The 27,646-nt window shown below is 36.2% G+C and overlaps 2 protein-coding genes across 2 annotated transcripts in view; one reads left to right on the forward strand and one right to left on the reverse strand.

Moving 5' to 3' along the window:
- LOC124638110 (synaptic vesicle glycoprotein 2A-like) overlaps nt 1-27,229 on the forward strand; it is a 32,554-nt gene extending 5,325 nt beyond the window's left edge. Inside the window, exons 2-10 of the mRNA XM_047174964.1 lie at nt 1,302-1,526; nt 4,142-4,304; nt 5,371-5,552; nt 6,768-6,955; nt 14,933-15,114; nt 15,418-15,577; nt 23,706-23,980; nt 26,541-26,668; nt 26,932-27,229. Coding sequence (XP_047030920.1) covers nt 1,302-1,526; nt 4,142-4,304; nt 5,371-5,552; nt 6,768-6,955; nt 14,933-15,114; nt 15,418-15,577; nt 23,706-23,980; nt 26,541-26,668; nt 26,932-26,975 — 1,547 coding nt within the window. The 3' untranslated portion in view covers nt 26,976-27,229. The remainder of the gene's footprint in view (nt 1-1,301; nt 1,527-4,141; nt 4,305-5,370; nt 5,553-6,767; nt 6,956-14,932; nt 15,115-15,417; nt 15,578-23,705; nt 23,981-26,540; nt 26,669-26,931) is intronic.
- The window catches only part of LOC124638112 (hemicentin-2-like), a 289,572-nt gene that overhangs the window by 169,283 nt on the left and 92,643 nt on the right, over nt 1-27,646 (reverse strand). The gene's annotated exons all lie outside the window — the stretch shown is intronic.

Below are 27,646 nucleotides of genomic sequence, written 5' to 3' on the forward strand. Positions count from 1 at the left end.
GTATGCTTTACTACTTTTAGATTGTGGATAATTTGGCCACTTCAATAGCTTGTATGGTATGTTAATAATTAAGAAATAAGGAAGGCTTTTTACATATGTCTTATCTGTCTATTCTTTTTGCTACTGACTTATTCGTATATTGTAGTAGGTATTTTGTATTATAAATAACATAAAAATAAGTACCTATACAAAACCGGCTCTGCATGCATACATAGATGTAGGCTTTATATCCTGTCTTAACGGATTTCTCAGCCGAGTGGGCGGAGCCGTCACGTGATCATGATGGCGCGATGACGTAACGAGTGGCAATGCTACGTCAACGGTGCAACACACTGTGACACTGCCACGGATCACTCTTTCTTGGGTGCTCGGATGCGATGGACGTGTTTTAGGCACTGTAGTGTTAATTATCGTGTGTACAATTATTTTCATCTTGTTATTTGTTATTTACTTGAAATCTTCAAATTAAATAGTTGTCAGGTTGTCCGGTGTTTCTTTTTAAAAAAATACTTACGCTTCTGTTCGTTAAGACCTGTTATAATACTAACAGATACACGATATCTACACCTAACAACGTGCTGCGACTAATTTAGTATGTTTCTTTAAAGGAGATGGCCAAATTTTCATAGAAAAAAAACCCAGAATCGACAGCAATGAAATGGTTACCAATAGGTTCTTTATGATAGACCTTTGATGGTGCCAAAAAATCCAGACTGAAATCCATGGGGTTTTGGAGCTATTTCATATTATCGCAAAAATAGGTTATGTTGAATATATGTTGATTTTAAAGATTATTAACATCAAAGGACATAAAAAAGCAAAGTAAACTAACATTATACAAGCCACTAGTAATATCCCCATAGTTTCTGAGTTGGCCTGGTGATTAAAAGGTCTTGTATTTAACCACTCCAGATGCGATTAAGCACCGACCTTACCTACTTGGAGAGGTTTCACAGTTACATGCAACCTTCACAACTGGCTATGATATGTTTTTGGAGAAATTGTCTTTGAAAATCGCGCCATGTGACATTGTCAAATATAACAAATGACTTAGCAATGCAAAACGGTCCAATCACGAGTCTGCATTCAACTTCTAACGAACATCAAACAGTAAAAGTAAACTTTTTTGTGAACTAAAATCTTGATCGAAAAAACGTTATAAAAAGAGAACCCCATGGTTTTTAGATGATTTGAAATACTTTTTAAAATCTACAAATTATACTGAATCCAATCATACATATGAAGTTCCTGTCGACTCTGGGTGTTTTTTTGGCCATCTCCTTTATTTTCCCACTTTTCAGCGAAAGCCCGTGAAGAATGGCGAACGCCAATGAAGGAGATTGACGCCGCCCTCATCGCCTGTACTTTCGGGAGATTTCACATAAAACTGCTTACTACAGCTTTCGTGGGATTTTTAGCGGGAATCCTGGCAAGCAGTACGACGGCTTATCTGCTGCCTAGCGCGGAATGCGACTTGCAAATGGACTTGTTAAGAAAGGGGCTGTTGAATGCTATGCCTTATGTTGGTGAGTTTTTATTTTTATTGTAGTTTTTTTGAAAAAAAAAAGGTATGAGAAAACTTTATTTTTTCGAAAGGCACATTTTCATAGATATCTTCAAATCAGAGAAACCAATGCAAAAAGCTTTGTGATAATTTATGATAGGTAGCTACACGCTACACCACTATTAAATAAAAACCGAAAATCCGAAAAGTCACCTCCGTAGAGCAATTTAGTTACACCATAACACAGTTATTGTTAAAGCATTTATTTCTCACAAATATAAAAATTAACACAACATAACTGAAATTTACAAAAAATACCTGCAGTATAGTTAAACCTAACAAAACCCCCAAACGATAATTTAAAGTTCTCCGTAACGGGTCACATCACTGAAGTCTGAAGCCAAGGCACAGGTAAATTTATAGCGCCAAGAAATATGCTGGCTAATGGAAAAGTACCACCTGGACGTAAATTTATTGCCAGAGGGACACGAACCGGGGTCAAACGTAGAAGGAATGAACTAACTAGCTCGATCGATGACGATGCATGATATATGAAGACTAGGTGAACCAAAGAGAATGTGAAAATACTTGTTAGGGTAGTTTAAGAGATCCTGCGTACTGTGGACTAACAGCAATTTAAAAGTAGTGGTATTTGTCGAACGTAAAATATGCGCTCGGATTTTTCACGCACGACACTGTCTGAGCTAAAAATGTATTACAAATCTGTCGCGTTTTCCAGCTGTCATCGTTTGAACCGCTACCTCGTTGTCAATTGTTTTTTACCACGCACGCAAGATTTGCAAAAAATGTGCGTGTGAAAGAGCGGTTAGTTAAACTTACACCTACTTATAATAATAATAAATAATAGCCCCGCAGGGCATCTGAGGCGGATGACGGGGAGTAGCGACCCCGCGGGGCTATATATCCGAGTGCTCCAGGGAGAGTATACTGTCCCCCACCTCCGGCTTGCCGGAGTGAAGCATGACGGGGGATAGGTCTCCCGCCTCTTGGCTTGCCTTCATCGGCCGGTCAGAGTGGAGTCGCTAGAGCAAGGTTAGTCCTGCTCGGAGGGTAGGTGCCTCGTGGTAAGTGGCGAGTGGGCCGGTGATGCTGGACCCACAGGGAGCGCGTGATCTGCGTTTAAAGTCCGCCGAGGTATCCTCACCCTTCTCAGCCGCTCATGTCCCTGTTGCCCTCTTGTTGCTTTTCAGTGACTGATTCCCGGGGGCCCAGTAAGTGAGTTGGCGAGTCTCCACCTGCCATTTTAACATGTATTTAATACATTGTCATCGGCAGGTGCCATAGTTCCCGTAGTTTCCCCATTCCTAGTCCATTAGCATCCCATCACAATAGCCTAAGTAGTTTTCATCCATAGTTAGCAATAGTTTAGCACAGAACCGGGGATTGTCCTTGGGTACATTTCTATAGTGTATACAGGGATAATCGTCGGTTTTGTGTTACCATTTCATTAAAGTTGTCTCAAAAGGGCTTCAGCGTGTTGGCTTCGGCCCCACGTTCGCCTTCCAAAAATCCGGGACTCTGTAGTCCCGAGGTCAGAAAGAGACATACAAAAAATAAATAATAAAAATGTTTTTATTCAGACAAAGTCCATTGGGTTAGTACATACAACACACAACTTAGAAACTAGTGTTAGTACTTATAACTACCAAATTCATATTCATATTTTTAATGACTACGCCACAGTGGCGTGTAGGCGTATCCAATGCGCCAGTATGGGACTGTCCCACCTATCCGCAATAGTACTCAGGATGCTGTTGAGGCTGCCGCGCACCCTTTTTTTTTTTTTTTTTTTTTTTTTGTTTCAGCTGAGGAAAATGCCTGACGCATACACACACCGCCCGGGGAGACGGTGAGGTTATGTGGGGCTTGCACCCACTAAAAACCTCAGCGTTTGTGCCGTCTTCTGCCTTTTAGAGAGGGGCCACGAGGACCAAAGACGACTTTCGTGACTGCATGACTGCGTGACTGCATGACCGCGCACCCTGCGCATCGTTTGCGCATGATGGCATGAAACCCGTCTATGCCTGTTTGTGCGAACATCTCGGATGCACTGCAGTAGCGCGGCAACCCCATCAACACCCTGAGTGCATTGTTATACTGAACACGCAGAGCATTGTATGCCCTCTGCGTATAGTTGACCCACAGACTACATGTATAGAAGGACTGACAGTACGCTGTGAAAAGTGTAGCCTTCACTTCAGTCGAACATTTTGCAAATCTGCGAGCCAACATATTGCAGCGGACAGCCAACGCTCTGCGCTCCCGCTCGATGTCTAAGCCATCTTTAAGGTCCTCGGAAACCCAGTGGCCCAGATACTTGAAAGATGTAACCTGCTTTAAGGGACTTCCACAAAGTTTCAGCTGTGCAGCAAGTGGGTAAGATTTTGTGCCAGCCTTAAAAACCAGTACTTCACTTTTCTTTACATTGTATCTGAGCCCATGGGCCTCCGCGTACCTTTCACATATGATGAGCAGGTTCATTATTGAGTTCATCGATGGGCTCAGCAACACCATATCATCAGCATAGCTATTAGGTATTAACTCAGGTTTAGCTTTCTGTAGTAAACTAGCTTTATCCTGCAAGCCTATTTGAATGACTATTGTTTTTTTTTTCAGGTATGCTGATATCATCAGTGGTTGCAGGATTTCTAACAGATGCGTTCGGAAGAAAAATATTTTTAGGTGTCGGTTTTCTTGGACTATTTATATTTCAACTTATTGGTGGTTCCAGTCAAACATTTGAACTGCTTGCTACTGCAAAGTTTTTTGAAGGTTTATTGTAAGTACTATTACTTGACAGTTAATGGTTATTATATCAAAAAAAAAGCCGAAAATTTTCCTTTGTTCCAATGCATAATGGAAAAATTTATAATTAAATTATGTGTACAAGAATAATATTGAATCTTCGCTCTGATGGTAATTTCATCCGTATAGATAAACAAAACATAGCCATTTCAATATCTGATGCTCACCATCAATTTCGTGTTACAATTTCATCATCGGTGTTCAATTCTGATTGGATTATTCAATTAAATTGAAATCAACACAAAATGTTCGCGTTTGTTCGCCGCACATTGTTATTTTATAGAAACACATCAAATTAACCCTTAAAATAAAATCATTCGTATCATTAATTACATTTATTATTTAATTAACTATATAGTGGTTAATATCAACACGTTTATTGTTTGAAAACAGAAACTAATTATCGAAAAATTCAATTGCATTCCGTTTGTTTGTGACGTGAAATTACAATCGTATTGGACTTAACCAAAGAAAGATTTTCACGGTCTGAAAAATTTCTTCTTTTGTAGTAATAAAATTAATGTCTAGGCCAAATTTCTTTACACAGGTTTTGGACCTTTATTCAGTCATTTTTCTTAAAGTTTTTTTCGTCTGGAACTTGGACTTCTAGCATTGTTTCGACACAAAGGAATAATGTTTTAAGCTCGGTGTAATTATTTCGTCACAATAGACTTGTGGAACTAGAACCGTGGTTGCTATTTTTCCTGACTCTAAAGTAAGGCCGTTGGTCTCATAACTTGGTGGTCTTTTTTGAGCTAAGATAAAGTACTAATCTAGATAGATTTGGAAGATGGCTTGAGGAGCCGATTTCTTCAATCTCCTGACAGCGGTTTAAATTCAGTCAGTAATTATCGGAGATAATTATAATTACCAAAAAATTGGGTTTAGACTTACCTACTATTAGTAAATGATACATAGGTAACTTATTAAGAGCTGAACAACAACTACCAAGAAACAATATTATATGAGTTTGTAAAACGAGTGTCGCGATATATATTTTATATAAAATTTTAGTATTTCCTTTCTATTTATCTTTTCAGATATGCCACAGCATTCAGTGCCTGCGTTTCCCTAACCGCAGAGTTTTCCTACTCCAGTATAAGAGATAGAATGATTCTTTTTCAGTCGTCTTTCATAGCAGTGTCTCATGTAGTCATCGCTGGCATGTCATGGGCTATTCTTACTAATGAGTGGCGGTATTCTATGTTTGGGGGAAAATTTGGTAAGTTTCTTTTTAATTTTAGGGATGTTTTAGGTAGTTTCCCAGCTGTAAAAGTCGACTTCAATAAAGTTAGATGCTGGCAGATGATGATGATAATGTTTTAGATAGTTTCTTTTTGCTGTAACTAGTTATCAACAGTGGTTTCATCCGCGTCATATGGGCACAACTCTGCGTACCTGGATAAAAAGTAGCCTGCATAAGCTACTATCGGTAATAATCGAAGAAGACTATATAAACTTCTTATATAACCTTGATAAATGGGCTATGTAACACTGAGAGGGTTTTTCAAATCAGTCCAGTAAATTCTAAAATTTGCCACCATTACACAACTTCTCTAAATCTCATGGTGTTTCGCACCATATTTACTTTACCCATGCTTTTCCTAAAGCTCAACAATATTAATAACAGAAGCACAAACAGCCGCCAACCATAGACCCTCTAAACGTTATCCCGTCAGTCAGTCCATATACACAAACATGGGATATGCCAACAATATACTAATCCTCAAGGTACGCTATAACACACTCCAAGGTAAGTTACTAAGCGTGTTTGTTTGAACTGCCGATGGTAAACCCTTGGACGGCTGCGGTACTACAAAAAATAATGCCGTGTTGAGGACACGTGAAGGATTTTGTGGGTGTCGGAAAAAATATAACACTTTGTGTGATTGGTTTTGCACGCTGAACCTGAGAAGAATTTGCTATGGACAATGCACCTTGTTCTAACTGAATGGTTCTAATTCAAGCTGAACGTCCTATGCTATCAAACTGACATTTCCTTTTTATTGTATTGTATATACATATTTAAGTAAAGCTTAGAGTTTGCTGAATTTGATTGTAGAAGTATTTTTGTAAGTGCTAGCTTAGAAATGGGGAAAGGAAATCACAAATTATTTACTGCAGAAACCACAGGTATTTTAAATTTAAGAACATTTTTGTGAACATCGTATTTTTAGTCCCTATATTCCTAAGTGGATCTTGTATAAGATGCAAACTACTGATAAACATAGAGACTGACAACAGTGACAACAGAGGCTTACGTATTAAGGACCCACGGGCACCTTCCGTATACACACAGAACCCTAAAAAAACATACGCAGTTGAATTAAAAACCTCCACCTTTAAAGCCAGTCTCTTAAAAAAAGATTTCCTCAACCCCTTAAAACGTTCAACATTTCTTTTTCCATTAATGCAGCCATTTTTTTTAACCCCTCAGTTCTCAACACGTGGAATTTTTATCTCTACATCACGTCACTATGGGCTTTCGCTGCTTTTACTATGTACGTATTCTGTCTTCCTGAAAGTCCTAAGTATTTGATCACGCAGAAAAAGTACGATGAAGCAAGGGAGATACTCATTAAAATATATGTGGAGAATACTGGGAAACCTGCTGAAACTTATCCGGTAAGATATTTAAATTTTTATGTTGTGATATCAAGGAAAATTTATTTAATGAGCTTTTACTTTATTTGCGTATAAATGATAGAATCTTAAAGCGCAGCGTAGGACGTCCACCAACAAGGTGGTCAAACGATCTTATAAAGGTCGCCGGAAGACGCTGGATGCAGGACGCCTCCAACAGGTGTCTGTGGAGGTCAAAGGGGGAGGGCCTATGTTCAGCAGTGGACGTCCTATGGCTGAGATGATGATGATGATGATAGAATGGGTTTATATATTTTGTAATGTTTCACGATTAAAACGGTTCAGAAGGTTGGTATTGTATGGTACATTTGTATCCAATCACTGGATGTAATTTTCTAGAGACGCAGGTGAAAACGGCGGAAACAGCTAGTCTTAAAATTAATACAAGTTGCGCACACATCCTACCTCAAGTTTGTAAGAGAACTTCCTTTAATCGGATATAATTATCATTGGAAAACGCAAAATTTTGACGAAATTAAATTACACAAACTCAATCCCAGAATAATAATTTTGATGTAAAGAGAATAATTGTGTGAAAACTTCAGTCTGCTCCACCACTTTTGAAAATTGCTGAAATTCTTTTAAAATATTTTAATCGTTTTTCATTGTTTTACTGTACAATTGTCCAAAACTATGCGAGTAATGTAATATTTCTTTCAATTGAATCGTTCTTTTGTCTAAGTTTTAGAAGCTGTTTCGAATATTTTAGTAAAAGTTGAACTGTAGAACACAATTATGCTTTTTTTTTTTTTTGTACTTTTAAATAAAAACTTGAATTAAAAAAATATGTACCTATTCTTACGAGTTTAAACCAAAGCTCCAACCCATGTCACGAGGGATCTAGGTAGTAACCTACCCGCTTTCCAGACCTGATTTTTTATCAGCTTCTAGACTACTCAAATCGATTCAGCGCGACAGACATTAGCCGTCTTACCACAAAATCTTTTTAACGTCAGTTTAAGACTTGTCTAAAAAAATATCAAATTATGACGTTGACATAAGGTTCATTTTGGAGCCACATTTTTTTTAGACAAGTGTAAAACAGTTGTTAAAGTTTTTGTAGTAAGGCCATTACCATCGTAGGTACCACAAAAACTTTTAAACGTCTGTTAAACGTTTCTAAAAAAATTACAGATTATGACGTGAAGTGTTCAGCAGATTAGTTTTAAATATTAGTTACAATATTCTGAAATCCAGTCACCAATATCACCTATGTCATTCCCAAAAACGATGCCTCAATACTAACTGGACTCATTATAGTCCGATTAGTTTCTGCTTACAAAGGAATACCAACCAAAATCAGTTGGTCATTAATGGCATTCAGCTAATTGATCCACCGACTAATTACTCAATCATGTTACCGTGATTAGGTAAAGCATAATGGCAATGATAGTGCATTAAGAAATTGATGATCTTGTAGAATAATCATTGTTATGATACCTAGGTGTTATAATTATATTATTCGATTTTTCTGTAATTAAGGCTTTTTTACAGTAATGTTTTTTTTTGTGTCAACATACCTCTGACGATTAGAATTTGTCATTGGGAACTCGAAGTATTGCTTTAAAAAAATATTTTAATTGGTGATGGCCAGCTGTAAAAATAGCAATTACAAAGTCTGAAGGTAGTCAGTAGTCTGACAGAAGAGTCATCAGTATGACAGCCTAGCCAGAAGTCTGACATTCAAGACTGAAGCTCGGATCTGTAGTCGCTGCTTGATTTGTGATGATTATGTGGGATAAAAATAGTAAAAATAACGATATTGTAGGTTTCTATACCCAATAAAGTATTTTGATAAAACGTCTGCTACCTCTATTTTAAATTAATTCAAAAACATTGCGAGACAATTTACTAATTAAAATAATATCATCTTGAAGTTTACAAGACATTGCAAACGCTGACAAAATTTATGTTAAAGATAATCTTTAGCACTAAAATATTAGAATTTCATAAAATACGTTTTAAAGTAATTGTTAAATATTCGTTGCTGAAACAATTGAAATGTCAAAGACAATTTAATATCGAGGTTTAGAGTATACGCACACTGTAGACTAAACAGTCGGGCGACACTTGACCCGATGGTTAGCAAAAACTTTTTTTAAGGAAATCTTAAAGGAATTCTGATACCTGTGAAAAACCTGATCGTTGTAATAGTCCCCAGGCCGGCGAACAAATTTTTTTTTTATACATATAAATTTAAAACTTTGTGAGTGTCTTCCTTACGATGAGTCCGACAAACTTTTCGAATGCGCAAATTTTGGTGCCGCTGCGTTTTTTAATGCTTGACTCTTGAAATTGTCGATATGACGTCACTATGGCTCTTCGTACATACACGTTTCATTTTTTGAGATTCGTTTAATAAAGTTAACTAGAGAATGGTGGTCAACTTGTCCGATAAAGATCGTGCTGCGTTTGGAGTGTCCACCATCCTGAAAATGTCGGTATGACGTCACTACGACTCTTCGTACATACACGTTTCATTTTTTGAGGTTTGTTTAATAAAGTTAACTAGAAAATGGTGGTCAACTTGTCCGATAAAGATCATGCTGCGTTTGGAGTGTCCACCATCCGAAACATGTCGATATGACGTCACTGTGTCTCCCCATACATACATGTCGGTCAAATACAACAATGATAGATAATACTTTTCTTATTGCAAATATCGACTTGTCCGACAAATGTAGTGAGTCAAATAGTCAGTTCGACAAGAAAATGAGAAAAAAATATTACAATTGGAAGAAGTTTATTCTTTTTGTCAATTTCTGACTTAAATATTCACGTGCATTATTTAAGTATATTAAATTGGCATACTACTTACCAATTTTAATTACTATTTTAGTAAAAGTAGCCTGACTAAGACGTATTGTTGATAGTTTATATTATGTTAAGGAATAATATCCCACATCTATTAATGGACTATACAAGCTGTTGATTTGCATTCGTGCCATATTCAAGGACGTAATTATGCTACTGATTCTCGACCCAAATCAACAAAAAAATTGGTACGTAATTTTTTTTTTTTTTTTTTTTTTTCGGAATTCCGTCAATGTCATCTAGCCGTATTTAAACTTCGCCCGTGTGGTTCTGGCCTTAAAACCGTGCTGCGCCCTCACACAAACGGAAACACAAAGCATACGCAACGATTATTCATAAATTTCATTCATAAAATTGGATTACTTCTAAAATACTACGACATTACAATGACAAAAAAAGCAGTGCATATTAGCTATTTCCCGTCTACTGTAATTCCAATCGATTATTAACGTATTGTATGACCTCCTCCTGAAGTATGGCACAAATGCAAATCAACACCTTGTATATCAATCAAAAGGTCTTTTTAAGTGCAACATTTTGTCTCAACATACCACTTATCAATTCTTAGTATTTTAGAAGATATAGCCCAAATAAGGCGTATTATCGATAGGTTTTACTATGTTAGGGAATAATGTCCCACCTCTAGGTATGAACCATATGTCAATCGAAAGATCTTTTTAAGCGCTATATTCCGTCTTAACATACCACTTACCGATTCTTAGTATTTTGGAAGATATAACTGACCTAAGGCATATTATTGATACTTTACATTGTGTTAAGGAATAACATCTCACTTGAAGTTATGAGCCATATTTCAATCAAAAGATCTTTTTAAGCGCAAGGTTGTATTAGCATAACTCCGACAAATTGTTAGTACTTTAAAAGCTAGAGCTTTTCTAAGAATATATTATCGGTAGGTTCTGTCAAGCTAATCCTAATTACTTCTTTAGTAACAAATTATATATATTTGAAAAACCTTTCCAAATGAAACATTTCGTGTTAACATACTTCCGACAAATTGTTAGTAGTTTAGAAGCTAGAGCTTATTTAAAATTATAATTATTGATAGATGTTTTCAATTAAATAAATCCCATCTCTAGTAATGAGTTATACATCATTCAAAAGACGTTTTTAAATGCAACATTTCATATTAAAAAAACTTCGGCGAATTGTATCTTTGTCGGACAAGCTTACCACAATTTTCTAGTTAACTTTTTTTACAAATCTCAAAAAATGAAACAGGTATGTACGAAGAGTCGTAGTGACATCATACCGACATTTTCAGGATGGTGGACACTCCAAACGCAGCACGATCTTTATCGGACAAGTTGACCACCATTTTCTAGTTAACTTTGTTAAACGAATCTCAAAAAATGAAACGTGTATGTACGAAGAGTCGTAGTGACGTCATACCGACATTTTCAGGAGTCAAGCATTAAAAAACGCAGCGGCACCAAAATTTGCGCATTTGAAAAGTTTGTCGGACTCATCGTAAGGAAGGCACAAAAAAAAATTTGTTCGCCGGCCTGGGGACTAAATGTGCGTACTACCATTAATCTCCATACTGATTTATGAACCCAAACCAACTATCGGCCGACTAAAAGTTTGCAGTATGCGGGTACTCTGAATAGATGTTTTAATTTGTGTTTTGCTATACAATTTTGTCACTTTTAATTTTATTTATTGTTTGAAGGCTGAATTGGACTGTATTGTATCTGATTGGATTGTGTTTAAAGACAATTGGCCTTACTACAAAAACTTAAACACCTGATTTACACTTGTCTAAAAAAATTGTGGCTGCAAAATGAACCATATGTCAACGTCATAATTTGACATTTTTTTAGACAAGACTTAAACTGACGTTTAAAAGTTTTTGTGGTAAGACGGTAAGTGTTTTTTTTTTTTCAATGTGTTTTTTTGTGTCTTACTGACACAAAAAAACACATTGTCTGAGTGGAGTGAGTGGAGAAGAATTGAAATGAATGACGAATTTAACATTTTACAAAACAAAGAATAATTTAAGATCTATAAAACCTTCCTTAGTAAATTATGGGCTATCTAACGTTCAACTATTTTTTTAAATCGGTTCAGCAGTTCCTGACGTGAGTGCGTTTAAGCAAACAAAAAACTACTTTATCATTTAGTATAGATACGTATTTATATTTAATTACCTATACATGTATTAAGTAATTAAGTGTACATAATTAATATCACCGACATAATTCTGTATGATTGAGTGGATGAAATACTAAGTTACGATACTTAGTCAACCTTTCATTTGTCATTCTCCATTTAACTCATAAAGCCTAAACAAAAGTTAAAGGGTCAATTAAAACCTTTTTGATTGCACAAAGTTAAAATTATTATTTTTCACAAATTGGAGTGCGTTTATTATCCTGTTTGATCCAAAAGTTTTTATTATAAAAAGGTATTTTAAAGAAGTGCCAAAGACTGCTTTTTGATTTTATTGAAATTGAAAAGTTATGGCACTTACAATTTATTGAAAATATTTACTTTGTATTGCGTTTCTATTGGTGGAGAAAAGTGATTGATTTGTCAATAATAAATGAATACAACAGCTGTTTAAAAAAAGCAGTTACGATATTACTTAGTTATTTGGTATTATTAGTATACGATTATTTTACCTTTCGTGTTAAAACAATCAACATCTCACTAAAGGCAGTAAGAAGTTGATACATTACCTATATATCTATAGGGAGAAAATTGATACAAAAAATAACTGCTCACTCTATTATAATTTATATTGCGAACCAATATGAAAATATATCTAATAAATATTACATACCTATATTTATTGGAAGCAGTACATATGAATATACTAGGAGTTTCTGATATTAAATAGCACATATAAATAATACTACGGATGTATCCGTCTATTATAACGTACGGCCTATTAAGTCATAGAGCAAGAAAATTCAGAAGGCTCAATGACAAATACAGAATTATACCTACTGTGTGTCACACTACAGATAGATACTAAGTGAAAAATTACTTTTAGAGCTAAATATTGAAGTTGTGTAGTTAAGATACAATTAAAAATTTTCAATTTTTTTAAGTCTAGAATAGAATCCAAAGAATGCTTTGAGAATCCAGTCTCTTAAAGTCTATACCATTCCATATGGAATTCTGAAGAGACTATTCTTGCGTTTGTAAAATACTAAGAATGAAATTACTTTATAGGACTGCAGAGGGACCAGCCAATCAAAGAAACGATTTTACAGCAATCGAATTTATTTGATTCGTTAAAATTCTAAGACTATGAAGATTCGAGAAAGCGCAATTATGAAACTCGATTTGAATCGAGACTTGAATCAGAATATATGTTTCAAATCGTTCCTTTTTAGCAAAAACTAGTTAATCGAATTGGTCTTGAAGAATCCTATTTCACTGTTTATAACCTTCTCAATTGTGTGTGACATAAGATAACATAGGAGCAGAACTAGTTAAAGCTTTACCAAAACTAGTTTTATCATCTATTTATATATAAACAAATTAAACCCGGTTTCCGTTGTCACGACATAACATAAAAACGGCTTGACCGATTTGGCTGAAAATTAGAGGGGAAGTAACTTAGACCCGGGAAAAGGCTTTAGGATAGTTTTTGTCACCATCCGGCTACGGGACGTGGGTGAAACCGCGGGCGAAAGCTAGTTATTATAAAAAAATAAAAAACACGCTTTTAGTAACGATTCTTAGCTAGTCATGTATTGTTATCAGAACTCAGAGCGTGAAAAATTTCATCCTAATCGAAGGCCGGGAAGTGGGTCAAATTAAGATTCCAAGATTTTGTTACATACATAGTCACAAGTGAAGCTAATATAAGCGTGTTAATAAATGTAATTTTTAGGCAGCAATTCTAACACGTAACTTTTTTCGTTGTGCCAAGTGACACATCTGTACCTATATTATCTTCAATTGATCGATAGCCTAATAACGTGTTATTCATGTAGAGCTTCAATATTCTACAAAAAAAACCTCCCACTCATTAACTGAAATGAAACTTCTACCCAAATTCACGTTGCGGTAATATTGTATCCATTTGTAAAAATTATTCCACCATTCGCTCGCATCATCAACTTGAGTTATGACATCGATAAATATGTGGAAACACTACTTATTATGACGATATTTCCTGATTCTGTATCGTAACTATACTTACCATGGGTGAAGAAAAATAGCGGAGATGCCATAAGGAAGGTAGGTCAGGCACCTTCTTGTAGGTCAAAGTAGCGTAGGCGTGATCAGTTACTAAAACTAACGAGGCGTTCGGGTTTCTTGTCAAATTAAAACCAAGCTGTCAAAGATTGGTGATTTTATTTTGAAAATAACGGGCCTTTTCCATTGAAAGGGTGTAGGGGCGGAGCTAGTAACGTTCCTCGTCCCTCAAGCAGCCGCTTTTTGGCGCGCTACTTTCTTAGGAGATTTTGCATTGTGACATCTCTGTTAGTCATTTTAGTCTCCATGACACTAACTATGTCATGAGGAGCTGCCCTAGTTTCTTGCAAAGTTAATAGTATTACCTATCTGATTTGATGAGCGCTGGCTTTTCTCTCTGTGTCATCCCTTTCCTGAGGAAAACTGTGCTTTGAATAGAACGCTGCGTTATTGCTTACAGCTTGCGTTCTATCAAGCGGAATAAGATTTCATTAGCGTTTGTTTCTAGGGTTTCAGTATAAATAAAGCAGACTTCTAAGAATGGCATTTTTTCTTAGACTACTTATTTCTTTTAAACCTGATATTTTGCACAGTCCTTGACTGAAAATTGATGCAAGAACTCATCAAGAAAACACATGTTATTATATTTGGCCCTGTAAACTTATGATAGCTTATTCGTAATCAATGGTTGGAACAAGATCATAGATTCAATCCAATTTTAGTATGACGATGATGATCCCATATCAAAGACATAGGGCTCATTTAAATAATCAGAAGCAAAACACATAGGTATTATTCTATTCGGCCTGTTAAACTTATGATAGCTTATTTCCAATCAATGGTTGGAACAAGATCATAGACTCCATCGAATTTTGGTTTGATGATAATGATCCCATACCAGAGACATGGGTTCGTTTAAAAATATATATATTTAAAAAATAATGTAATAATTAATATTCTCTCTTCCAGTTCTACAACATCTGGAAAGACAAGAACAAGCATTCAATAGACGAGACGCCAGAAGACCAGATAGAGATGAGTATACGTCACCAGATAGTTGTGGGGTTACATAATGTGAAGCCCATGTTTCAGAAGCCTTTGGGTCTATATCTGGCTATGACATGCTTCTCGAATTTTATTATTATGGCTATGTAAGTATTTTTACAACGATATAAAATTACTTACTTTTTGGATAGTAAAAAGTATTCTTAACTTTTTTAATGTTGTCAAAATATTTTCGGCACTTCTAAATGTATTTAAATTGCTACTTTTGCTCATTATTTTTCTTTATTTGTGTGTTTTGATTTTGGGATATGCTAAAGGCATTTGTTACTTAATCACACTGCTGGACAGAAAAAAACTGACACCATATAATTGTCCGATCTAATAATATAGCAAAGAACTTTACGCCCAGCATTCGTCAAGGCTTTTATTAAAACAATGATATTTTCCAGGTACAACGTACTAAGGCTCTGGTTTCCTCAAGTATCAGCCATCGTCGAGCACAACCCGATGACAGCTGGGCAAGATCTATGTACAGTGCTGGATAAGTACACAGCTAGCTTGGAACCAGTTGTGCACAACACAACGGTTTTGGAAGAAGTTTGTGTGCCAGTAAGTGTCGCCTTAATATAATTAATCGATAGCCGCTAATCAGTAAATAAAGAAGGTTTAATATTTTTTTTGAGAATTACCACATTGTTTTGGAACTTGCATCTTTATTAATTAACCGACTTCCCAAAAAGGAGGAGGTTCTCAATTCGGCCGGTATGTTTTTTTTTTTTTCTATGTATGTACATCGATTACTCCGAGGTTTATAGACCGATTTACGTGATTCTTTTTTTGTTCGACGCGGAATAGCTGCCAGTTGGTCCCATAGTCATCAGGTCAGGATCTGATGATGGAAACCCTGAGAAATCGAGGGCAACCTTCGAAAGTTGTAGGCATACATAAGGTAAAAACTTGACACTATAATGTATGCCTGAAAGCACTATTCAACAGTGAAGGTTTGGAGCTGACCTGATGATGGAGACCAGAGAGGGTCGAGGGAACTCGACAACTGAATATGTAAACTACCTCGTGTTTGGGCTTATATTATTTGAATTGATTAGACCTTTGCAACAGTGAAGGTTCGGAGCTGACCTGATGATAGAGACCAGAGAGGGTCGAGGGAACTCGATAACAGAATATGTAAACTACCTCGTGTTTGGGCTTATATTATTTGTATTGACTAGACCTTTGCAACAGTGAAGGTTTGGAGCTGACATGATGATGGAGACCAGAGAAGGTCGAGGGAACTCGACAACTGAATATGTAAAATACCTCGTATTTGGGCTTATATTCTTTGTATTGATGAGAACTTTCCACTTATATGGATAGTGACAAGTATTTGTATCACTGAAAAGCTGTAAATAAAAAACTTTTTTACAAAAAAATTAAACCGACTTCCAAAAACACTAAAAAGGAAAAAAAAACGAATTTTAGGTGCATCGGCCTAGAAGTCGGTGGCAAAATTAACTTAGTAACATCAATTAGACACCGACTTCTAGGCCGATGCACCTAAAATTAGTGTTTTTGGAAGTCGGTTTAATTTTTTTGTAAAAAAGTTTTTTGCGTAAAACTTTTTATTTTAATATATATAAATCATGAAAAGATCTGAAAACTAGATACTTGAATCTTTAAGATTACTACCTAAAGAAAATCAACGATGAAAAATTTGCTTCATTTTTTATGAGTAGTGTATTTCGTTTATCATCAAACTCAATCAAAAATAACCCCTTACTGACCCAATCTGAATTTCTGACCGACTTACCGATTAACTCAAAGCTACTAACCCAGATTTAATTATTGACTCGAACCCACCCCAAAATGACAGCTACCGAATTACAACCTATAAATTAATTATAATAATATATTAGGTTTTACCAAAAGAAATACCCTTGACCTTTCATGGTACACGTTTTGTTGGCTATCCGAAGTTTTTCTTGGAAAATTGTTTCATTGGAAATAATGAAATCATCACGCTGTAAAGGTTAGACAAAAGTGCCTTGTAATTTATTTATGGTCGAGATCTATTGATACTCGTTTTTTATGCAATGTAGTGTAATGTTGGGTATACAAGAATAGGTTTTTCAATTATTGTAAATGTATAACACATTATTTTTTTTATTAATTCTTGATCATCGTTTCTTAGGCTCAAGTTCAACGACAACATAAATTAGTTAGTTATAGTTTTTCTTACAACAACTGTTTAGTTTAAAAATAAATGTTTTTCGTAGTAAACAGTGGTTTTAAGAAAACTTACTTTTATGTTGTCAGTGAACTATTAAAATCAAATATAAATCTGCATCAATAAGGAACCGCAACATTGTCTATGTGTGCGCTAAGTGAGCGTGTCTGTGTGTACGCAATCTGAGACCCACGGGAGAAGCCCCATCACCTGCGATAATTGAGTAGGGATTACTTACTATATAACGGATTTCTAAGAGTTGTTGCGTTATGGAAGACAAATATATAGTTGAGATAATGCCATGGAGAACAAAATGACTAGCTGAGATGTCAGAACACTAAATCTCGTGAAAGAAAATGGACTCGTGTGCCTTCTTTGGAAACCGTAATTTTTTTTATACCAAATATAGATCAACCTTTGACAGATATCTGAAAAAACTCGAATACCTCGTTCATCATTTTAGCACCTGGTCATTTTAGTGACGACTACCGTATGTTGCTTGACCTACAAGAAGGCGCCTGACTTACCTCTTTTCTGATCTTTCCTTCCTCCATAAAAATGCTAATATTATTATATAATTGGTGACATAAAAGGCCAGCGGAAACAAGAACTGGATCAAAGAAACGCGGTTGGACTGAAAATGTCAAACTGTTTTTACTTACTTACAGCCTAATTTTTAAAACCCCTTAGTCATTGCTACAATTAAGTAGGAGTTTTAGTACCTCATAATGTCAAAATACATCAAGTTAATAAGCCGTTCCTAAAATAGGTGAATATTTACTTGAAAAGGTTAAGCTCCTTCCTGGTTTAAGATTTCTGAGAGGAATATATTTACTGCCGATATTTGAAACGCTTTATTTTCGAAAGAGGATTTTGTTTGTAAATACGATAATTTAAGAGTAGGATTGAAGAGCTTATAGCTAAGTAACAGCCACGTGGATCAATTGATTGTAAGGTTAAGCAAAGCATGGTGCGGTCATTCCGTCGATGAGTGACCATCTTGTCATGACGAGTTCCTCCGTGTTTCGGAAGGCATGATACATTCATGGGTCCTACTTGTCATTTGGACGTCTCTGGCAGTTTTTAGAGGTAGTCTAAAGACAGGAAGTCTGACAACCAACTGTACCGAGGGATATCGGGTTCCGCAGCTAACTGGGTTGAGGAGTTCAGGAGGAGTTCATTTCTCAGTTGCACCCCAAATAGTCGGGAAAAGGCTAGGCAGATGATTATTAACAATTAAAATCGATAGCAAACATACCAGGAAACAGCCTTGACCCAATGAACATAGATCTGATTATTCTAACTCACGATCCAACCATACCATTTACTATTTATAACTATCAATTGGAACTACCAGTCGCATGCGAATGGTCTACAAAGCTCCCATATACAGAGAGTCGCTCATGAATTTAAATACCTATTATTTTACTTAGAACTGTAATAAATATAGACTGAACATGGAATATTGATTCGAATATTTACTTTGAACATGATTCGCGTAAGGGTGGTGGCACACTTATGAAATGTTTTGGTTCAGTATACCTACCTACATACATTTGATAACTCAAAGAATTCATCAATATATTGGAAATAACAGGGAGTGATCAAATGTGGATAGTTTATTTCAAATACAAAATCTTACTAGTAAATATGAAAATTCATGCGTTTTGATTATTATTATTTGTTCCTCATTTTCGCTTTAACGGCTGTACAAACGGGGCTGGAATTTGTCACAGAAGTGGGTTAGATCCAAGAAGAAAAATCTGATAGTTCTGTATCTCGATGCGCGAAGCAGTTTCGTTGCTAGCGTTTAAGAAATTAATTCTAAAGAAACTCAAAAAAGAATATTTAGTCCCAAGACACATAAGAAGTGCAATACGACCCCAAGTCCAAGGTCTCGAGTTAAGCGTGCCTAGCTGTAAGTTATGAGCGCTCAGAATAGATGCCAGTTTGTCAATGTATTGTATCGACAGTTTGATCCTTGTTCGGATATATGTTAGCTTGCTGATATTCTTTTGTTTCTATTTTTGGAATAGATTTGCGACTTTCAGTACCTACTTATTACTTTTGTAGCAAGATAGTCTTCGATCCCTGCTGTATTAATGTAATGGCTAATTCCGTGTTAAATGTTAGTTTTACTTATACTAAAAATGCGAAAGTAACTCTGTCTTTCTGTAGCGCTTAAACACCTCTTAAAAATTTTGAACGGATTGAAACGAAAACCTGGTGGCTCTCCCAGGATATGGCTGATACTGCTGGAATGAGCAAGTTATGTAAATCGCAAAATGGTGGGGAAGGATTGCTTTAAGGTCGCGACCCAGAAAAGCGTAATTAAGATGATTTATAGGTACACAGTTTTTTCTTTTCCACAAAATATTGCGAACTCGTGTTCGACTTTTCTGAAGTTCTTAAGAATTTTGAGTATCGAATAAGGAAGTAAGACTGGATGGGATTACTGGCACAAATCTTGACCCTCTCAAGTCACGGACTTATAACTTGAGAGTCATCATCATCATCATCATCTCAGCTATAGGACGTCCACTGCTGAACATAGGCCTCCCCCTTTGATCTCCACAGATACCTGTTGGAAGCGACCTGCATCCAGCGTCTTCCGGCGACCTTTATAAGGTCGTCTGTCCACCTCGTTGGTGGACGTCCTACGCTGCGCTTGCTAGTCCGTGGTCTCCACTCCAGCACTTTTCGGCCCCATCTGCCATCTGCTCTGCGCGCAATATGGCCTGCCCATTGCCACTTCAACTTGCTAATCCGGTGGGCTATATCGGTCACTTTGGTTCGTCTACGGATCTCCTCGGATCGGATTCGATCACGTAGAGAAACACCGAGCATAGCCCTCTCCATAGCTCGTTGAGCGACTTTGAGCTTTGAGATGAGGCCGATAGTGAGAGACCACGTTTCGGTGCCGTAAGTCATCACTGGTAACACACATTGGTTGAAGACTTTCGTCTTGAGGCACTGAGGTATGTCGGACGAAAAGACATTGTGTAGTTTCCCGAACGCTGCCCAGCCGAGTTGGATTCGGCGGTTGACCTCTTTCTCGAAGTTGGACCTACCTAATTGGACTACTTGTCCTAGGTAGATATATGAGTCAACAACTTCGAGTACCGAGCTTCCAACAGAGACTGGGGTGGGCTGAACATGGACATTTGACATAATTTTCGTCTTGTCCATGTTCATTTTCAGGCCCACCCGTTGTGAAACTCGGTCGAGGCCCTCGAGCATCATACTGAGTTCCTCCATCGACTTTGCCATGACTACGATGTCGTCGGCAAACCGAAGGTGAGTGATGTATTCGCCGTTGATGTTGATGCCAAGTCCTTGCCATTCCAGGAGCTTGAAGGCGTCTTCCATTGCGGCAGTAAACAGTTTCGGGGAGATTACGTCCCCCTGTCTTACGCCTCTTCTCAATGGAATCGGCTTCGTGCTATGCTCCTGTACTCGGACCGATATGGTGGCGTTATTATACAAACACTTCAACACCTCGATGTACCGATAGTCAATGTGGCATCGTTGGAGTGACTCAAGTACCGCCCATGTTTCCACCGAATCGAAGGCTTTCTCATAGTCCACAAACGCTAAGCATAATGGCAAGTTATACTCCTCGGTCTTCTGTATAACTTGCCGCAGCGTGTGTGGTCTATGGTACTAAAGCCTCTTCGGAAACCGGCTTGTTCGGGAGGCTGGAAGTCATCAAGCCTGTGCTCGAGACGGTTCGTGATAACCCTTGAAAACAGCTTATAAACATGGCTTAGAAGTGTGAGGGTCTGTAGTTCTTCAATAGGCTGTTGTCACCTTTTTTGAAGAACAACACCACCACACCCCTGCTCCATGCTTCAGGCGTTTTGCCTTCGGACAGGACGCAGTTAAAGAGCTTCTGGAGGACTTTAAGTGCCGGTGTTCCACCCGCTCTCAGAAGCTCTGAAGTGATTCCGTCCTCACCCGGCGCCTTGTTGTTCTTAAGCTGCTTCAAGGCCATCCTAATCTCGTACAGACTGATGTCCGGGATATCTTCGGTATAATGTCGGGACAGCTTGGCTCTTGGATCTCCTGCCAAGCTGTCAACGGACTTTGCGACCGAAGTGTATAACTGTCCATAGAACCTCTCGATCTCGCCTAAAACCTCTGCCTTGGTCGACGCTATGCTGCCATCCTCCCGTTTCAGCTTAGTCATCTGGCTTTGCCCAATAGACTTGTCCTTTGCGAACACTTTGGAGCCTTGGTTTCGCTGTATGGTCTCTTTAACACGATTCGTATTAAAGAGACGCAGATCGTGTCGCAAGGATTTGGATATTCGTCTATTGAGCTGCCTATATGAGTTCGCATCATGGGAAGACTGCAACTGTAGCAAGCGTCGTTCAGCCATGAGGTTTAAGGTTTGCTCGGTTAGTTTTTGAGGCCTATTTTTACGGCAGGGTCTAAAAAACTTAGACCCTACCGTGCGGACAGTTTCCACTAGTCCGTCGTTGAGTCCGAACTTGAGAGTAATCTTCCTCAACACAGAATAATTGGCTTTACCTATAATTGTACCATTTTCCGAAATCAAAATATGTTTTTTTGTTCGCTATCAAGTTCCACATTATCTAATACTTCAATATAATAAATCCTATTAACGAATTTATAATGTAATAAAATACCTTTCCCACAAATTATACGGTTATATCAAAATTCTTTGAGAAAGGGAAAGCCTTTTTTTCAAGTGACTTTCTGGAGCGAATTTCTTCGTCCTACACATTTCGGAACAATAGGCTAAAGTAAAAAGGGTTATTTTCGTAACTTTTAGAATAATTAAAGAATAATTGAATAGGGTCTTGCTACATTTGCCCTTTCAAATTAATAACTAGGTGAGAATAAATCTGTGTCGCTTCAAAAGAATTAATTACGAACCTGGTTCCTCTTGATCTTTTAGAAAAAGGTGTTAAGATAATTTAGGCACAGCGTTTTGAAGAAAAGTGTTTTAAACGACAATGCCTACATTGTTATTTTTTATGTAACATCACGCCTTCTTTATTAAAAGATTTTTGCAGAGATTCACGATATATGTATATATGATCCTTTTTTCAATTCATGTTTCGTACATGACCGTGCTATTTATGTATAATTATCTTAAAGCGTTCTTATTCAAATGTGAAAAAACTCTGTGTATGTCTGATGATCACGCTGAAATGGAAGAACCGAAATAAATGAAATTTGGCAGAGGGGTAGGTAGCTCTAGTCTGAATACGGAGTCCGGCTACTTTTGTTTTTAATTGATAAAATCCAAACTAATATTATAAATGCGAAAGTAACTCTGTCTGTCAGTCTGTCTTTTCTTCACGCCTAAACTACTGAACCGATTTATGTGAAATTTGGTACAGACATAGTTTGAAACTTGAGAAAGGATATAGGATAGTTTTTATTACAAAAAAAAAAATATTCCGGACATATAGCGCCATCTATTGGTCAAATCAAAAATCTGCTGGTAGTCACTATTCCACGCGAACGAAGTTGCGGGCAAAAGCTAGTTAAGACATAAAAATTTAAACTGTAAGCGAACTTTTACGCCCGTAAAATGGTGTGGAACGCTCATTTTACTTGTTAGCTTATTTCCAAGAATTTCATTCCATTTACAGCATAACCCTAGCTTCAAAATATAAAAATAATAATAAAGTTTATACTTATTACATGGAAACTTGTGCATATTTATCCTGTACGTGCCGTTGGCGCAATGTTTACGTAAATATAATATTTGTATAACTTTCGGATAGTTCCGTATGTTTGTTCACGTGAGATGTAGGTGTTAACAAACACGGTGTTAAATAAATTAATTTCAGTTTGTATAATAACGGCGTTTTATTAAATACTAGCTTTTGCCCGCAACTTCGTTCGCGTGGAATAGTGACTACCAGCAGATTTTTGATTTGACCAATAGATGGCGCTATATGTCCGGAATATTTTTTTTTTTTTTGTAATAAAAACTATCCTATGTCCTTTCTCAAGTTTCAAACTATGTCTGTACCAAATTTCACACAAATCGGTTCAGTAGTTTAGGCGTGAAGAAAAGACAGACAGACAGACAGACAGACAGAGTTACTTTCGCATTTATAATATTAGTTTGGATTTAAAGTGAGTGTAGAACTGTATTGCAATAATATGATACATAGATTTTTTTGTAATGATGTATGTATGTGTGTGGGTTGTATCTACGATTAAGTATGTACTCTTTCACACAGACGCTGCTATGTAGATTTTTATATAACTTGACATTTATAACACGGCTTTTCAGAATAAGAAAATAGTCTATGTGTGAGTGACAGACTATTTGATGCACAAACAATATGTATGCCTATGAAAAATGTTATATGTTTTGCACAAAATAATGAACATAATCAAACACAAGTAATTTCTCAATTTATGTTGACCATTCCATTTCAATACTCTTTATCATTTTTTAACCGATCAAAAATACAATTCTCAATTCAACCGCCTATAAATAAATGTTTTTTTTCTCTCTTTCAGACTAAAAGTGGCCACGAAACGTACATCAACAGCATCATCATCGGCTGTGTCTGCATCATTCCCTACCTCATCACGGGTATCCTCGTCAACCGAGTGGGCAAGAAGACTCTCCTCATTGTAGCTGGTCTGATCTCCATCGCCAGTTCTCTAGGTCTTCGATGGGCAAACACTAAAACTGCTGTGGTCTCACTTTTTTCTTTGTGCGTGGCAATAGCTCAGTCGATGTTGAGTTTGAATCAAGCTATGACTGTTGAGCATTTTCCTACTACTACTAGGTAAGTTTTTTTTTTTATATATTTTTGCAATGTATTATAATAATAGTGTTCTAGCTGATTGTCGGCCACGTTAGCTGTTATGTAAGGAGATGAGCCAGCTGCGCAGGACGTGTTGTAGTGCACAAGCTTAATTTGCTGTTGGTATATTTATGTACCTACCTATAGGTATACAGTGGGATACATTATTTAACTAAATATAACGATAACCGAACCATTTTGAGGAGTTAAATTGCCAATTTGAGCAATGGGTGGCAATTACAGGTCTGGTTATTGTTTATCATTATAGTTAAGGTGCAACTCACTCTCAGTATGCCTAATTAAGCTGAAGAGTTTGTTTGATTGCATGAACACGTTAATCGTCAGAATAAATCTTTCAGAATTATACATCCCATTTATCGAGGGACTTGTTTTTTTGGGTCCTCGGTATGTGGGAGGAGCTGCCGGAAACAGCTAGCAATCTATTACATAACAATTGCTCAATACAAACCCAACACTATTAACAAAACACAATCACACACACACACACAAACATATCGCAAACACACAAAACATGTGAATCGTTCTATTTCAGAGCTATTGTCAATCTTGCAACTCTAAATAGAAAACAATAGGATAAGATAGGCACCTATTGGTCCTTTGTTCTAAGGGTCGACAGATTTCAATAGGCTCAAAATAGGCACAATACAGGTTCGATACTATCTTCTGTCTTCCTGTTTTACAAAACATTATCGTGCAATTTCCAAACAAATTTAGATTAGCCCCCGTTTTATTTTATTTGAGCAATCATTTAACAGTCCGTTTGAATAGCCTTATTAAGTTATTTATTGTTGAATTCGTAATAATTTATCGAGTCCATTTATTAGAGGTTGTTATGTTTTAATCGCGAAGATAATTTTAGCGTTAATTCAACTTGAATTATAGCTGATGTTGTTATAAAATTGTTTCTTATTACTTGAAATGAATTTATTGTGCTTTCGTTTATTTAAACGGTAAAGTTATGCTTCTGAATAAGCATTATTTTTATAGAGCTGAAAACAAGCGAGCAAATATAAAAATCTTACCATCGGAGAATATAATTTGTATTCATCAGACGTAATTAAAAAACATGTAAAAAGGTACTTTATGAAAGAGTGCACTAATATAACTAATTTCGATCATTGACTGATTTAAAGTGTAAAAGCGAAAAGCATGTACAGAGCAAAAAAATTGTTGATATTGAATTATAATAATTTCTTTTAACCTAACATAAAATAAATATAAATTTTAACTAAAAAGCAGTGACTAACGTTTATATATCTAATGTAGTATTTTTCATAGCTGATATAAAATGTTATTTCATTTGATATTTCGCTTTGAATAAGAATGTATTTTATTTGGTATTTGCAAATCACGTGTATTAAAGGGCTCTTGGTTATAATAATAGTGCTTTTATCGACGATCGCACATAGTAGCTGTATTTATAAAGAACGTGAATCGGTATTCAGAATATATTATTAAATGTTTTGGTTGAATAGAAATGCATAAGAAAGAAATTGATATTATATTTTAGGCTACATTTTTTTTTTTGAAATCTTGAGTGTGGGTTTCGTTTGCTTGAATAAATACCAGAAACTACGGGTCCGATCCAAAATAATCTTTCAGTGTTAGGTAGCTCATTTATGGAGGAAAATTTTAAGAAGTCCCCGCTAAACACGAGCTAGACCACAGAGAAATTCTAACATTCAACCTAGTAAAAGTTACTGGTTAATGGTCAACCTAGTATAAGTTAATGGTACCCACACACTACCGATTTTTTAGTTGGCCCATGGTTTGATTTGGCGCTTGATAAGTGTGGAAATGAATGATGATACACGCACATAAAACAATATATTTGACCGGTATGAAACCGATGAAAATCTTTGACTGACGATTATCTTTTGCCAACTGTCGGTCGACTGTTTAGTATGTAGTATGCGAATACTCTAAAAGTTACCCTTTCATCCGCTAGTCAGTCTAAAACCAGAAGCTCACAAAATACTAACGTTAAATTTAGCTAATTTAAATCGTAGCATATTCTCAAAGCTTGCAACTGTCACTCGCTATTCATGACGACTAAATGCTTGAAACTGTTGAACGCAAAGGAGATTGCTGTCGGCGCACCGTTTTAATACAAACGGTTGAGAAAGAAAGATTATAAGGAGTGCCGGCTTTTTTATAGCGTTCTAGAAAATACTGCTTTTTGTTCCGATGAAAATGTGTCTGTTTTTTTCTGGTTTATCGCCAGCTGTGCAGTTTAATTAAAATTTTACTTTAACTTGATTCATTTATTTAGTAATATACCTACTAAGTGCGTAATTGGTCAATAGTTCGTCGTAATTGTTACTTCATAAAAGAGATGTATTTATAACGTAGGAATGGCTTGGCCGAGTTGGCCGAAAATTGGTGGGGAGGTAGCTTAAAACAACATACAGTCATAGGATACTTTTTATCCCCATTCAAAAACGGGAATTGGTTCCATTGAGATGCGAGAGATACCTAGCTAGCTTTTTTAACCATCATTAAAAATATTCTTTATTTTCAGGACCCTAGCGATATCGCTTATTATGGTAATAGGCCGTATTGGAACCTTATCAGGTAACATTGCGTTCCCAGTGATGTTGCAAATGGGCTGTCAGGTGCCTTTCTTCACTATATCTGGAAGCATGTGTTGTAAGTATCTACTTAAGTCTGTTTCTGTTACAAAGCCAAAGAGTCTGTTTGTTTGAGCACGTTAATCTCAGAAACTACTGGACCAATTTGGAAAATTTTTTCAATGTTTTGTAGCTGTATGAGTTCGCCCGTATCCCGTTGGAACCGCGCATCTTTGTAAAAAAACACAACCTTTCTGGGTTAACTGAAATATGTTTTTCAGATTGAATTTTCCTGTTTCTATTAATTACATATATCGTTTAATATTTACTTTCTTATTTCAGTGGTTACATTTGTAGCGTTCTTCTTACCGAGCAAGAAGCAGTGAGAATATTTTAACAACATTTAATTTTCTATTCCTAATCCTAACATCTGCCAACGAGAACAGAAAACAATGGAAAGTTATTACGCCATAAGCGATAGAAGAAGACTATAAAAGACTTTTTGAATCAATGTTTTTATATTATAAATTACGCGTAAGATTTTTTTTTTATTTTGACCAAAATATATATAGTTGGTAACCATTAGCTCAATTTATTTAACATCTAGAAAACGAATTGAAAATAAAAAAATCTAAAATGATGCTGCATTTTTATTTATTTAGTTATTTGCTGGTAAAAATATTTTATTGACTTTGCTCGTAATTAAAAGGTGTTTATTTACACTAAATAAACTGCAAAATGTACCTGTTAATAGCTGCAACCAAAAAATATTTTCATTAAATTGTTTATTCGCTTTTTTCAGCTTCTATAAAAGTAGCTAAATATATTTTTCAATTAACCTTCATATTTTCTAAATTTGCAACCATCAGTTAACCACAAAAAATACTCAAAATCTTTCGTCCCATTCAAGTCCACCAAAAAAAGTGGCAACTCTGTTACAAAATGCGAAAACATCTTCATTAAGCCTAGCAACACCCTTTGTTGTATAAAACAATTGTCTGCCACACAAAGAGAACACAGTAGCTCTATTAATTTAAATCTGATAATGCTGCTCTAT

The sequence above is a fragment of the Helicoverpa zea genome, chromosome 17, assembly GCF_022581195.2.
Source record: "Helicoverpa zea isolate HzStark_Cry1AcR chromosome 17, ilHelZeax1.1, whole genome shotgun sequence".
NCBI classification, from domain to species: domain Eukaryota; kingdom Metazoa; phylum Arthropoda; class Insecta; order Lepidoptera; family Noctuidae; genus Helicoverpa; species Helicoverpa zea.